General features: G+C 43.4%; 1 protein-coding gene across 1 annotated transcript in view; it reads left to right on the top strand.

Moving 5' to 3' along the window:
* Positions 1-14,738, top strand: part of ASCC3 (activating signal cointegrator 1 complex subunit 3) — a 742,201-nt gene that overhangs the window by 548,649 nt on the left and 178,814 nt on the right. Inside the window, exons 23-24 of the mRNA XM_040428803.1 lie at positions 9,121-9,219; positions 9,789-9,957. Of these exons, the coding sequence (XP_040284737.1) occupies positions 9,121-9,219; positions 9,789-9,957 (268 nt within the window). The remainder of the gene's footprint in view (positions 1-9,120; positions 9,220-9,788; positions 9,958-14,738) is intronic.

Here is a 14,738-nt window from a genome sequence, read left to right as displayed (position 1 = left end):
GGCTGGAGTGTGTCAGCAGTTCCTGCAAGACGAAGGCATTGATGCTATGGACTGGCCCGCCTGTTCCCCAGACCTGAATCCAATTGAGCACATCTGGGACATCACGTCTCGCTCTATCCACCAACGTCACGTTGCACCACAGACTGTCCAGGAGTTGGCAGATGCTTTAGTCAAGGTCTGGGAGGAGATCCCTCAGGAGACCGTTTGCCACCTCATCAGGAGCTTGCACGGCCGTGGTAGGGAGGTCATACAGGCACGTGGAGGCCACACACACTACTAAGCCTCATTTTGACTTGTTTTAAGGACATTACATCAAAGTTGAATTAGCCTGTAGTGTGTTTTTCCACTTTAATTTTGAGGGTGACTCCAAATCCAGACCTCCATGGGTTAAAAAATTTGATTTCCATATATTTTTTTTTGTGTGATTTTGTTGTCAGCACATTCAACTATGTAAAGAACAAAGTATTTCAGAAGAATATTTAATTAATTCAGATCTAGGATGTGTTATTTTTGTGTTCCCTTTATTTTTATATATATATATAGTAACCCCTGCACTGCCCTTCTATGTATGTGTAGTAACCCCCATGTAACAGCGGCTGCTGTGCGCCACTGTTCCCCTGCTTACCACTGCGGTCCCGGGCACCGTGCTCAGCTGTGATCTGTGGCCAGAGCTTCCCATTCACCGCTGCTGCTCTGGGCTCTGTTTGTGTAGGTGCTGTGGTTCTGAGAATCCGCTCCACAGTTTCATCTCAGCCCTGGCCACAGCATGCTTGCTGCTAGTTTTTTGCAGCACTTCCTTAAGGGCCAGCTCGCGTCACTTACTGGGATTTTTGGGTTAGGTCAGGTATGCTCAACCTGCGGCCCTCCAGCTGTTGTAAAACTACAACTCCCACAATGCCCCTCTGTAGGATGATAGCTGTAGGCTGTCAGGGAATGATGGAAGTTGTAGTTTTGCAACAGCTGGAGGGCCGCAGGTTGAGCATGCCTTTGTTAGGTCATGTGACCTTGCTGACCAATCCTAGCCCTCATGCGCACATATAAGTGGCTCAGCCCCCTTCCCGGATGCCTCAGTGTCAAGATCCTTGTGCTCTGCTAAGGCTCCTGATAACCACTTGTGTTCGTGTGTTCCTGACTCATATTTGTGTTATTGGATTCTGCTACCCATCTGATCCCTGCCTGCTAGCCTTGACTCTCCTGTTTCCGACCCGGATTGCCTGACCTGTACCTGTGCTGCCTGCCCTGACCTTTTGCCTGTCTGACTACGCCTCTGCCTCATCCTTCGGTCCTGCACTGTTGCTCCTGGTAACGACGACTCCTGCCTGACTACGCCTGTACTTCAGGTACCTCCTGGTCCACCTGGACCAGCTGCCTCGTGTGCCTATCCTCCTGAAGAGGTAGCAACCTAGCGTTCCCCTCGGGAAAGTCTATCCCCACCATCAGGAGTACTGTGAAGAATTGAGGGGTTCACTTAGACAACGCCCTTAGAGGAGGTAGAGCACATGGCACAGTAGGTTCACATCCGCTGGTTCGTGACACCCTGCACTGCCAGTCTTATATAGTCTTGGTATTTTTTTCAGTTTAATTGACAAAAATAAGAAAGTTGAGATTTCTATCTAAAGTCATCCATAGGGTTAAAAAAAAAATGATTTTATTTTTCAGCAAAATTGCCCAGCCCTAGTTATAATCCTATGTTTTAGAGAAGGAAAATAAGAAAAATATTTTTTATCTAATCTCAGAACAGACCCCCCAGTCTTCATCTTACTTCAGGTCAGACGCCCATATCAGAGCTCAGATTACACACCCATGTCAGACCCCCATCATAGATGAAATAAACTAACTTACCTCTCCTGCTCCGCAGCCGCTCAGCTCATCTGGTGGTCTCTCCTGAATTTACCACTCCCTGGTCTTCTGGCCACGCTGCACTGTGACCTGACTGCGTACAATGTTAGGTCAAAGGGTGCACTACTTCTTAACACTGTACGCAGTCAGGACACATACAGTGTGGCACCTGTAAGAAGAACAGGGAGCGGTGAGTACAGCAAGCGCTAGCAGCCCTGCAGTCACCGCCCCCAGTGCCTCCTGCATACTAGTGAGCACTTTTATTATGAAAGGGCTCACTAGTATTCACTTTATAAGATGCATTGCCATTTTCCCCAACCTTTTGGGGGGGAAATTTGTGTGTCTTATAAAGCAAAAATATGGTATATAAATCCTCATAAAGCAGCAAAGTGAGAAAAAAACTGTTCATATATCACCAAACTACAATTTTTAAGTAACAAGGTCATACATGCGAAAAAACATTTTTAGTATAGACTAGAGAGAGATAAAGCACTGATTGAACAGTTGAATGCTGCAACCAAAAACAGTGGGTAAAAAGGGGTATGAAGCACAAGGAGGTGTGTATAAATATAGATACTAAAGCTGAGCAATTCATCCAGAATTTTCCCCAAATTCTTATTCTAACAAATACTAATAAAAGAAAATTGGGGGTTGTTGGAATTAGAACTTTTTGAGAAATTCTGTACAAATTCCAAACTGGTAGAATCAATTAGCTCATCATTTGTATAGACTGATTAAAATTCTTATCATATCATTAGCTTTTTCATCATATAACATCATCCTTTTAGGTCCAAAATTCTAAGTTGATTCATTTCTTAACCTCTTCGTGACCACCCATACGTGTTTTTACGGCTGTCACTAAAGGGCCTTGGGCTGAAGCGGCCACCTTTTTACGGTGGCACTTCAGCCCAAGTTAGCGCTTAAATCAAGCACTGGAGCTCTGTGCCCGCAGCTACTCAGGGCAGTGATCAGAGACCGTGACAAGCGGTCTCTGATCACGTGATCGCCGTTATACACTGTATCACGGCGATCACCGAAAATGAAGAGAGGAGGGAGAAAGTCTCTGATGCAGGGATTGGGTCCCCCAGCTTCCCCATAAAGGAAAGCTGGCTCCCGATCCTCACCTCCCCCCCCCCTCCACCCTCAAGAAAGATGGCGGCGGACCGGCGCATGCGCACAATATAAGCTGGGCGCCCCTGCAGTATGTCTCTGAATAATAATGGCATAAGTAATAATAGATAAGTAATAATGCCCCGATTGGGTCCCACAATATGGCCCCTAAAAAAAAAAGAAAAAGGGTGCAGACATGCGCACTGGTTACTGTGCTGAAGATCTGCCTTCAGCACAGTAACCATCAAGGACCAATAGTAATGGTCCCTGATCATTTGGTCTTCATGATAAACCTATCATGGAGATCACATCCATTATATTTACTAACACAGCCAGGACATGGGCTTTGTTTTTCTCTCCCCTCAGTGCATTGTTCTGTGAGGAGAGTGAGATGAGACTTCTGTTCTGGCTCTGCATATTTGTGCGATTTACTGTGGGGAAAAAAATAAAAAATTTATAAACTGTCCATCTGTAACTGGCAGTCAGTGGGTGTCCGTCATTAGGCGTCCGTCAGTGACGGTCAATTATTTTCATTAGGGACCCTGTGTCCGTCTGTTACTGGCGGTCAGTGGGTGTCCGTCATTAGGCATCTATTAGTGACGGTAAATTATTTTCATTAGGGACCCTGTGTCCTTCTGTTTCTGGCGGTCAGTGGGAATCACTAGTCTATTAGGGACGGTCAGTTATTTTAATTTCTTTCTGAGCTTTTTATAAAAAAATAAAAATGGCTCAGAGATTATTCAGTGCAGAACAGGCATATAAATTTCTATGCTCTGGCCACTCTGAATCTGAGACCGCTTCAGAGGCGGAAATATTTTCTGATACCGGGAACTTTAGTTCCGCTTCCATCCCCAGACCTCATAGCCATATGGTGGTAGAAGTCGCCATCTCATCTCATTCTCCACCCGGTGGTCCCGTCCCTACTACTACGTGGGTTCCTGCTACTTCCTTATCCCCCTAAATTTTATCCATTCCCCAAATTAATGTGGACGTCAACAATTTTACCCCTTATGATTTTTTTTATTTATTTGTGGACGATAAACTCCTGGCGTTAATTGTGCAGCAAACTAATCTGTACGCCACACAGTTTGCTGTACAAAAGCCCACGTCTATCTATAGAAGACGGTGGACCCCCACAAGTGTCCATGAAATTAAAAAAAAATTGCGACTTACCCTGGGCATTGTAAAAAAAATATATAAAAAAAGACATCTGTCTGATTGTTTCGGGCTGCGAGTACTGTCCACTCAACCCCTGTGTTTGCAGCAGTTATGTCACGAAATCGCTATAAAGCCTTAATGCGGTTTATGCATTTTTCAGACAATTCCCAAGTCCTTCCCAGAACGGACCCAGCCTACGACTGCCTAAATAAATTGAGACCCCTTATTTCCCTCCTTACGTATTTATTCTTAAAATTATATACCCCTGAAAAAAATCTATCTGTCGATGAATCCCTTTTTAGTTTTAAAGGCCGCCTTTCCTTCCGTCAGTTTATTCCCTCCAAGCGTGTCAGATATGGGGTAAAATTATATAAGATGTGCGAGAGCACAACCGGCTACACCTGCGGTCTATTTGTATATGAGGGCAGAGACTCCCAACTTAACCCCCCAGGCTGCCCCGAAAATATTCGGACATCGGGAAAAATTATGTGGGATCTATTGGCGCCATTCCTGCACAAAGGGTACCACGTGTACGCCAATAATTTTTACTCTAGTATACCCCTTTATAAATCCCTCCATGCTGAAAACACAGAGGCTTGTGGGACAGTCCGTAAAAATTGAGTGGGATACCCACAACCGCTGGTGTCCAAGCGTTTGGAGAGAGGAACATCCTTCGCCCTTGCAAGTGACCAGCTGCTTGCAGTGAAGTGGAAGGACAGGAAGGATGTCTACATGCTCACCACCGTGCATGCAGACACCACAGTGGCAGTTAGGGAGAGGGGCGCTACTGCTGACGAGCACAAACCTGTCTGTGTGACAGACTATAATAAATTTATGTGAGGTGTAGACCTCTCGGACCAGGCGCTTCAACCCTACCTGGTGAACTGAAAAAACAGGGCCCGGTATAAAAAGGTAGCAATCTACCTCATTCAGATTGCTACCTATAATAGTTTTGTTTTATTTAAAAAGTCCCAAGGAGCCTTCAACTTCCTTGAGTTCCAGGAGAAGGTGGTTGAGAGTCTCCTGTTTGAGTTCCCTGCACCTGGGCAAGCCTTTGAATCTGAGGATGTTCGAAGGCTTTCAGAATGCCACTTCCCTCACTCCGTCCCTGCCTCCACCAGCAAGACCTCAGAAACGATGCCGGGTGTGTAGCAAATACGGAAGGAGGAGGGACACCCGAGTTTACTGGCCCAGTTGCCCATCACAACCATGCCTCTGCAATTACCCCTGTTTTGAGACGTACCATACGGTTGCTAATTATTAATTTTATTTAATACCAAAAAGGGTGGGTGGGGGTTCTTTTCAGGAAGTCAATTTATTCTAATTTTCTGTTTAGTTTGTGGGCTTTCCAGGGAGGGAGGGATCCTTTTGGCATGGGCTGTGGAGCTAATTTTTTTTCAGACATTGGAATAAATTTTTACTTTTCTTATTTGTTTTCTTAATTTTCTTAATTTCATTTTTTATGACTATGTCCTACCACACAAAGCTGTTAATTCCATTCATATTACTGTATCATGATATTTGCATGATATTTTTTTATTTGGAGGATCTCTAATGATTGAGTTGTTCCTCACCAGTACGCTAAAGGCTTTATTAAGAATTTCTTTTTTGTGGACACCCCACAACACGTCTAGAAATATTGACATAATTTGGGGAATTAGTGATCCATTACTGTTCCAACAGACAGTTCTGGACACTGTCCTTTTATATGTTCTGTAGGTGACTGGTTCATTGTGTGCATAGCGGTTTCTAACTTGCCGGGCAGGGGCCTGTTATGGTGCACCTCGTCATTTAGCACGTTCGTCTCTCATATAGGGATTGATGGGGCTAAAGAGACGTTGTACGACTAGTCACTGTCCTTGAACGCCAGCTTGTCATTACAGCCCTATCGGTGTTCTTGTGAACAAACTAGAATTTCCAACATAGTTGGAGACATTTTGCTACGTTTTCTTGGACTTGTTGCCTTTCACTACAGTTTGGCAAGACATAGTCATATGTACAGGCAAATGCCTTTTTAGAAATCTGCCTCCCTTTTAAGTGCACAGCTTCACTTCTCTGTGTACGCGCCACAAAGATAAGAATGTGGCGGATTTCTAAGACAGTACCAGGGTTACCCATCTAAAGATATTTTTTCTCCAATTTCCTGTGAACATTTTATAAAAAATTTGAATAAAACCATATGTTCTCATTATTCCATCCTAAAATAATTTAGCACTCAGCATGCTTACTACACCACTAGATGCATGCTTTAAGGGATCTAGTTTTTAAAATGGGGTCATTTATAAGGGTTTTCTATCATTTTGCAGCTCAACGCCATTACATGTGTGCAATGGGCCTGAACAATTTTCAGTTTATTATCTGAAAGGCCCCAGATGTTCCTTTATGTTTGGGCCCTGCCGTGTGTCAAGACATAAGATTAGGGCCACAATGGGGATATTTCTGAAGACAGCAGAAATGGGGTGATACATTTTGGGGTTTACTTCTTCATTTTCATGTGCTCTGTCTTTAAATTGACACTGTTGTGTAAAAAATTAAAAAAATGTTTTCCCTGCTTAGCATTAATTTCTACAAAAAACTAGGGGGAATAAAAGCTCACTGCCCCCCTAGATGAATACCTTAGGGGTTCTAGTTTTCAAAATGGGGTCATTTATGGGGGTTTTCTATTGTTTTGGCAGCTCAACGCCATTACAAGTGTGCAATGTGACCTAAAACATTTTCAAGCAAATTTTGTGTTCTGAAAGCCACTGGGTGCTCCTTTTTGTTTGGGCCCTGCCGTGTGTCAAGACATAAGATTAGGGCCACAATGGGGATATTTCTGAAGACAGAAGAAATGGGGTTATACATTTTGTGGTGTACTTCTTCATTGTCTTTAAATTGACAGTAAAAAATGAAAATTTAATTTCTTTTCACCTTCTAAGGGCTCTTTCACACTTGCGTTATTGTCTTCCGGCATAGAGTTCCGTCGTCGGGACTCTATGCCGGAAGAATACTGATCAGGATTATCCTAATGCATTCTGAATGGAGAGTAATCCGTTCAGGATGCATCAGGATGTCTTCAGTTCCGGTACGGAACGTTTTTTGGCCGGAGAAAATACCGCAGCATGCTGCGCTTTTTGCTCCGGCCAAAAATCCTGAAGACTTGCCGCAAGGCCGGATCCGGGATCAATGCCCATTGAAAGGCATTGATCCGGATCCGGCCTTAAGCTAAACGTCGTTTCGGCGCATTGCCGGACCCGACGTTTAGCTTTTTCTGAATAGTTACCATGGCTACCGGGACGCTAAAGTCCTGACAGCCATGGTAAGTGTAGCGGGGAGCAGGGGAGCAGCATACTTACCGTCCGTGCGGCTCCCCGGGCGCTCCAGAGTGACGTCAGGGCGCCCCAAGCGCATGGATCACGTGATCACATGGATCACGTCATCCATGCGCATGGGGCGCTCTGACGTCATTCTGGAGCGCCCGGGGAGCCGCACGGACTGTAAGTATACCGCTCCCCCGCTCCCCGCTCCTACTATGGCAACCAGGACTTTAATAGCGTCCTGGGTGCCATAGTAACACTGAAAGCATTTGGAAGACGGTTCCGTCTTCAAATGCTTTCAGTACACTTGCGTTGTTACGGATCCGGCAGGCACCTCCGGCAACGGAAGTGCATGCCGGATCCCAACAACGCAAGTGTGAAAGAGGCCTTAGCATGACTAGGGGTTCAAAAAACTCATTACAAAATGGGGTCACTTTTGGGGGGGTTCTATTATTCTGACACTTATAAGCCTCTGCAAAGTTGTTGCAGTAAAATATATTTACTTCAAAAATTTTTAAATTTATGTTAAAATGGGAGGTCTCCTAAAAAAAAAAGTTAAAGTTTTTGTAAGTGCAGCCAAATTAAAGTAAAGATGTGGAAATATATTTCTGCTAAAAATATTGAATAGTATATATGTGAAATATTGCAGTTGAAAATAGGAAAATATGCAAATTTTTACAAATTTTCATAGATTAAGTTTTTTTTTATAAAGATACACATATTTTATCAGTAAAATTTTACCACCTAAGTAAAGTACAATGTGTGACGAGAAAACAATGTCAGAATTACTTTGATGTGCAAAACCTTTACGAAGTTATTCTCTGCTAAAGTGACACGTCAGATTTCCAAAATCTAGCTTGGTCATTAGGGCCCAAACAGGCTTGGTCACTAAGGGGTTAATATATCTTTATAGTAATCTGTATAGCTGTAGATTTATAGGGGTATCCTATAGTGTAATGCTATGGCATATCCAACCTCTTGAAATTCCGCTTATTTGAAACTGAAAGGTCTTTTGCCATCAATGCTTATGGCCACCCATTTCATAGGAATTAAAACTGTCCAGCACACCATTTTCCCCATACAGCATGTCAATTTGCACTGGTTAAGTCCACTTAATGGGCTAATCACAGTGTTTAATACTGATAAACTATCCTCAGAATAATTTATCAGTATGTGATTGGTGGCAGTCCAACACCCAGCACCCCCTCCAATCAGCCCCTTTAAGAGGCTTCGGTGAGAGCAGTACTTGGTATTGCAGCTCAGTCTCATTCACTTAAAGGAAACTGAGCTGCACCTAGGCCACGTGACCGATGAATGTGATGTCACTGGCCTAGGAATTACTCTTAAAACAGCTGATCGACAAAGACTTGGACAATCCCTTTAACTATAGCAATCATTCTACGGTATAGGGACATATATGCATGAATACAAATATTTGTCTCAAGTTTGTATATTGTTGGCAGCACATCTCCAGTTTACATAGGGCAGCATGCTGCTAACAAAAACGGATTTCCATCCACTATGATGGTATATTAAGAAATCAAACTTCAAAAAATGGTGTTTAGGGATGGTCTTTTACTTCAAGCTTCAGATGAACCAAATTATTGAAATTATGCGTTATCATTATCATCTTATAGCCATTAGCCCATACACCAGGAGTTTAGATCATTTGGGCAACTTTTTTCTTAACACTTCAATTATATGTTCTGTTCTTCAGGTGCATGGATCTGTTGGAGAACCTTGGTGGATTTGGGTTGAAGATCCCACTAATGACCATATTTATCATTCAGAATATTTTCATCTTCAAAAGAAACAGGTATAATGCTTTACTATTCGATCCAGCTTTATGACTGTGGCTTCCTTTGCTTTGCCGTGTGCATAAAACATTTCTGAACTGTAGGCCTTATTGATTTCCATATGTTATGGGGATAGCACCTTCTATGTATTTAAAGGGGTTTTCCAGGATTTTTATATTGATGACTTACACTCGATAGGTCATCAATATCAGATCGGTGGGGGTCTGACACCCTACACCCTCACAGAACAGCTGTTTGAAGAGAAGGCTGCGCTCACATGCGCATGTTTGTTGACCTGCTCGCCAGCGCAGCAGTGAGTATGTGTAACTACAAGCCGTCCCATTCATTTTAATGGGACGGATCGTTCCTATTCAAGTGTATATGAACGAGCCATCCTATAGAAGTGAATAGGACAGCTTGTAATTACACCAGTTGACGGCAAGCGGGTAAATAAATAGAAGGCAGTGCTTGCATGGAGCGTGGCTTTCCCTTCAACCAGCTGATTGGAGAGGGTGCCAGGTGTCAGACCCCACCAATCAGGAGAGTGGATTGTCAGGACAGTCTCTATAACGTTTCTTCAAATCTACAGGTGGTCATAAAAGAAGAGCAATTTCTTGTGTTTACGATTCCCATCTTTGAACCTTTACCCTCCCAATACTATATCAGAGCCGTTTCTGATCGATGGCTAGGAGCTGAAGCTGTGTGCATAATAAATTTCCAACATCTCATTTTGCCGGAAAGGCACCCTCCACACACAGGTAGGAATTTACTGTGAATTCTTATTTTTTGGTATATTTATTTGCAATATATCATTGTTTATGACTATATACAATGCATTCGGAAAGTCTTCAGAGCCTTTCACTTTTTTCACATTTTATGTTCGGCCATGTGGTAAAATAAAAAATGTAAAAATTCACCTGATCAGTCTGCACTTAATTCTCCATAATGAGAAAGTGAAAACAGAATTTTAGACAGTTTTTGCAAATTTATTAAAAAGGAAAAACTAATATTTCACATGGACATACAGTGAATTTAAAAAGTCTACACACCCCTGTTAAAATGTCAGGTTTCTGTGATGTAAAAAAATGAGACAAAGATAAATCATTTCAGAACTTTTTCCACCTTTAATGTGACCTATAAACTGTAGCACTCAATTGAAAAACAAACTGAAATCTTTTAGGTGGAGGTAAGAAAACAAAAAAAATATTAAAATAATGTGCTTGCGTTAAGTGTGCACACCCTCTTATAACTGGGGATATAGCTGTGTTCAGAATTAAGCAATCACATTCAAAATCATGTTTAAAGTGCCATAATTTAAAGTGCCTATGATTAACCCCAAATAAAGTTCAGCTGCTCTAGTTGGCCTTTCCTGAAATCTTATTAGTCGCATCCCACAGCAAAAGCCATGGTCCACAGAGAGCTTCCAAAACATCAGAGGGATCTCATCCATCAGAGGGATCTCATTGTTAAAAGGTATCAGTCAGGAAAAGGGTACAAAAGAATTTCCAAGGCATTAGATATACCATGGAACACAGTGAAGACAGTCATCATCAAGTGGAGAATATATGGGACAACAGTGACATTACCAAGAACTGGACGTCCCTCCAAAATTGATGAAAATACGAAAAGAAAACTGGCCTGGGAGGCTACCAAGAGGCCTACAGCAACATTAAAGGATCTGCAGGAATATCTGGCAAGTACTGGCTGTGTGGTACATGTGACAACAATCTCCCATATTCTTCATGTCAGGGCTATGGGGTAGAGTGGCAAGACGAAAGCCTTTTCTTACGAAGAAAAACATCCAACCCAGGCTACATTTAGCAAAAACACATCTGAAGTCTCTCAAAAGCACAAAAAGAAAAAGGGAAAAGGTGTTCTGGTCTGATGAAACCAAGGTTGAACTTTTTGGCCATAATTCCAAAAGATATGTTTGGCGCAAAAACAACACTGCACATCACCAAAAGAACACCATCCCCACAGTGAAGCATGGTGGTGGCAGCATCATGCTTTGGGGCTGTTTTTCTTCAGCTGGAACTGGGGCCTTAGTTAAGCTAGAGGGAATTATGAACAGTTCCAAATACCAGTCAATATTGGCACAAAACCTTCAGGCTTCTGCTAGAAAGCTGAACATGAAGAGGAACTTCATCTTTCAGCATGACAACAACCCAAAGCATACATCCAAATCAACAAAGGAATGGCTTCACTAGAAGAAGATTAAAGTTATGGAATGGCCCAGCCAGAGCCCAGACCTGAATCCGATTGAAAATCTGTGGGGTGGGCGTGGCCTAACCGCCGATGTAGAAAGACGCATGGCGCTGAGCTCCTGGATAGTATCCTGTATATAATCGCTCACCCGCTTCCTACCTGACCTCAGAGGAGACCGATCGTGACTGGAAGCCTCCCTGAACGCTGGGGTTTACTCCGGGCTCGATATGACCCGCCAAAAGCAGAGGGAGAAGGAGAGTAAGGACGGCAGCACAGACACGTCGGCTAAACAAAATGGCGCCGGGCAGAATGCTAAGTTCTCTGATGTGGCGGCGAAGCTGGGGAAGTTTGCCCGTACCCCAGCAGCTGCAGTAGCTGATCCGGAGCCTGATGCTCAGATGTCCGATGAGACTGGAGGAGAGGAGTTCGTGGAACAGGCCTCATATGCATTGGTGACAAAGCTGAAGGTGGGTCCTGAGTTGCCGCCAGAAGCGGCGCCCATTTCTGAACCCACTATAGCGGACGTATATAAGATGGTGGCACAATGCAGCACAGCCCTCACGTCCCTAAATACCAATATGGGAGGCCTTAAGGAGGAAGTTTTGCTGATAAGGCAAGATATGCGGCAGTTTAAAAAAAGAGTGGGAGAGTTGGAGGGTCGCGTTAGCGACATGGAGGATCAGCTACCGCCTGTTAAGAGGGACTTGCAACGTGTTATACTTAACGTATCCCTACTCATATCCAAATCTGATAATATGGAAAACCGTCTAAGACGGAATAATGTGCGGTTTATTGGAATACCGGAGCGCACTGAGGGCTCAGACCCTGTCTCATTTATGGAAAAGTGGCTGGTGGACATAATTGGGAAAGAAAAGTTATCCCCACTCTTTGCAATAGAACGTGCACATCGGGTGCCATTTCGCCCGCCACCTCCGGGGGCGCCTCCAAGACCTCTCCTGATTAAGGTCCTACATTATAGAGACCGGGATGCCATACTCAAAGCAGCCAGGGATAACCCTGATATTCAAATTGGCGATAGCCGAGTTCTAATGTTCCCGGACTTTTCTGCAGAAATACAGAAGAGGAGAGCGAAATTTTTGGCAGTAAAGAAGAGATTGAGATCATTGCAGTGGCCTTATTCCATGTTGTATCCGGCAAAGCTTCGGGTGGTGGCGAATGGATCCACACATATGTTTGAGGATCCGTTACAGGCAAGCCAGTGGCTGGACACTCATGAAAATGATCGGCGTGACAATAATACCTGATGAGATGGTGACATCTACAATGGAACTGTTTTTGTTTTTTCTAGTGTCTTTTATTTGACACACAGTAATGCTAGAAATAGTATTGAGTTATCTAATGCTTTTCTAAAAAGGAAGGTTTTATATGCTGGTTTTTCACTGGTTCGGTTTTACACTGTATGGGTTAATATGTGGTTGGGGGGGAGGTTGGGTGAGCCAACACACTGGCGCATCCAGGGTGTAGCGCTGGTATAAGCTAAGCACTTATTTTTTTCATCTGTGCCTTTAGTGTTAACCCATGACGGTTAGGTTCACTTTCAATGTCTATGGTGTACCCCTGTTTATTGGGTTCATGACTGACAGAATGTTTAGGGTAGTTTGGGGACAGTTGGGAGGGGGGAGAGTTAAGGTAGGATATATTTTCAGTATTACTACTAGGGGCAGGTTTGCTTGGGGTTGTCGGCACCACACTCTGCATTTGCTTATGAGATACCATGATATCTTCCGTTAATATTTGTGCATGGAATGTGAGAGGAATGTCTTTGGCATCTAAGCGTTCAGCTATTTTCCATGCTATAAAGGATATACAGCCAGCTATTGTATGCTTATCTGAGACCCACCTGACTGCTGATAAGACACACCTAGCACATAAAGCATGGGTGGGGTGTGAATTTCACTCTACATACTCCACACATGCTAGAGGGATTAGCATTTTAGTGCATAAAGCTATTCCGTTTAATGCTCAGGAATCGTATGTTGATGATGATGGGAGATTTATATGCATAGACTGCTGTATTTTTCAGTTTAGGATTATTTTAGTGGCGGTGTATGTTCCCCCTCCATATTCGGCTGAAATTATGAAGATGGTTATTACCTTTACTTCTAAATTTCCGTTAGTTCCTATATTAATTGTAGGTGACTTTAATACTTATCTTAATGGTTTTTTGGATAAATTCCATAATGGGTCGGGAACATACACTGCTGCTCCTACCTCTCTGGCGAAACTGATAGGGGAGATAGACCTGTGTGATATATGGAGGACCAAATATCCTGATCGGCGTCAGTATTCATGTTACTCAGCATCACATAGCTCCCTGTCCAGAATAGATTTGGCAATAGGATCCTCATCATTGGTAGCCCTAACAAAAGAGATTTTATATCTGCCACGTAGCCTTTCTGATCATTCTCCACTGTTGATTACACTGGAGGTGGGGAGGCACATATGTGCTCCTAGACCCATCTGGCGATTAAACCCATTCTGGCTATCAATAGTGGATACAGGAACTGATATATCTAAAGCTATCACAGATTTTTTATCTATTAATATACACTGCGTGCAGAATTATTAGGCAAATGAGTATTTTGACCACATCATCCTCTTTATGCATGTTGTCTTACTCCAAGCTGTATAGGCTCGAAAGCCTACTACCAATTAAGCATATTAGGTGATGTGCATCTCTGTAATGAGAAGGGGTGTGGTCTAATGACATCAACACCCTATATTAGGTGTGCATAATTATTAGGCAACTTCCTTTTCTTTGGCAAAATGGGTCAAAAGAAGGACTTGACAGGCTCAGAAAAGTCAAAAATAGTGAGATATCTTGCAGAGGGATGCAGCACTCTTAAAATTGCAAAGCTTCTGAAGCGTAATCATCGAACAATCAAGCGTTTCATTCAAAATAGTCAACAGGGTCGCAAGAAGCGTGTGGAAAAACCAAGGCGCAAAAAAACTGCCCATGAACTGAGAAAAGTCAAGCGTGCAGCTGCCAAGATGCCACTTGCCACCAGTTTGGCCATATTTCAGAGCTGCAACATCACTGGAGTGCCCAAAAGCACAAGGTGTGCAATACTCAGAGACATGGCCAAGGTAAGAAAGGCTGAAAGACGACCACCACTGAACAAGACACACAAGCTGAAACGTCAAGACTGGGCCAAGAAATATCTCAAGACTGATTTTTCTAAGGTTTTATGGACTGATGAAATGAGAGTGAGTCTTGATGGGCCAGATGGATGGGCCCGTGGCTGGATTGGTAAAGGGCAGAGAGCTCCAGTCCGACTCAGACGCCAGCAAGGTGGAGGTGGAGTACTGGTTT

Source organism: Bufo bufo, chromosome 4 (genome assembly GCF_905171765.1).
Source record: "Bufo bufo chromosome 4, aBufBuf1.1, whole genome shotgun sequence".
In the NCBI taxonomy this organism is placed as follows: Eukaryota; Metazoa; Chordata; class Amphibia; order Anura; family Bufonidae; genus Bufo; species Bufo bufo.
The sequence above is the reverse complement of the archived record's forward strand: the minus strand, read 5'-3'. Positions and strand labels throughout refer to the sequence as shown.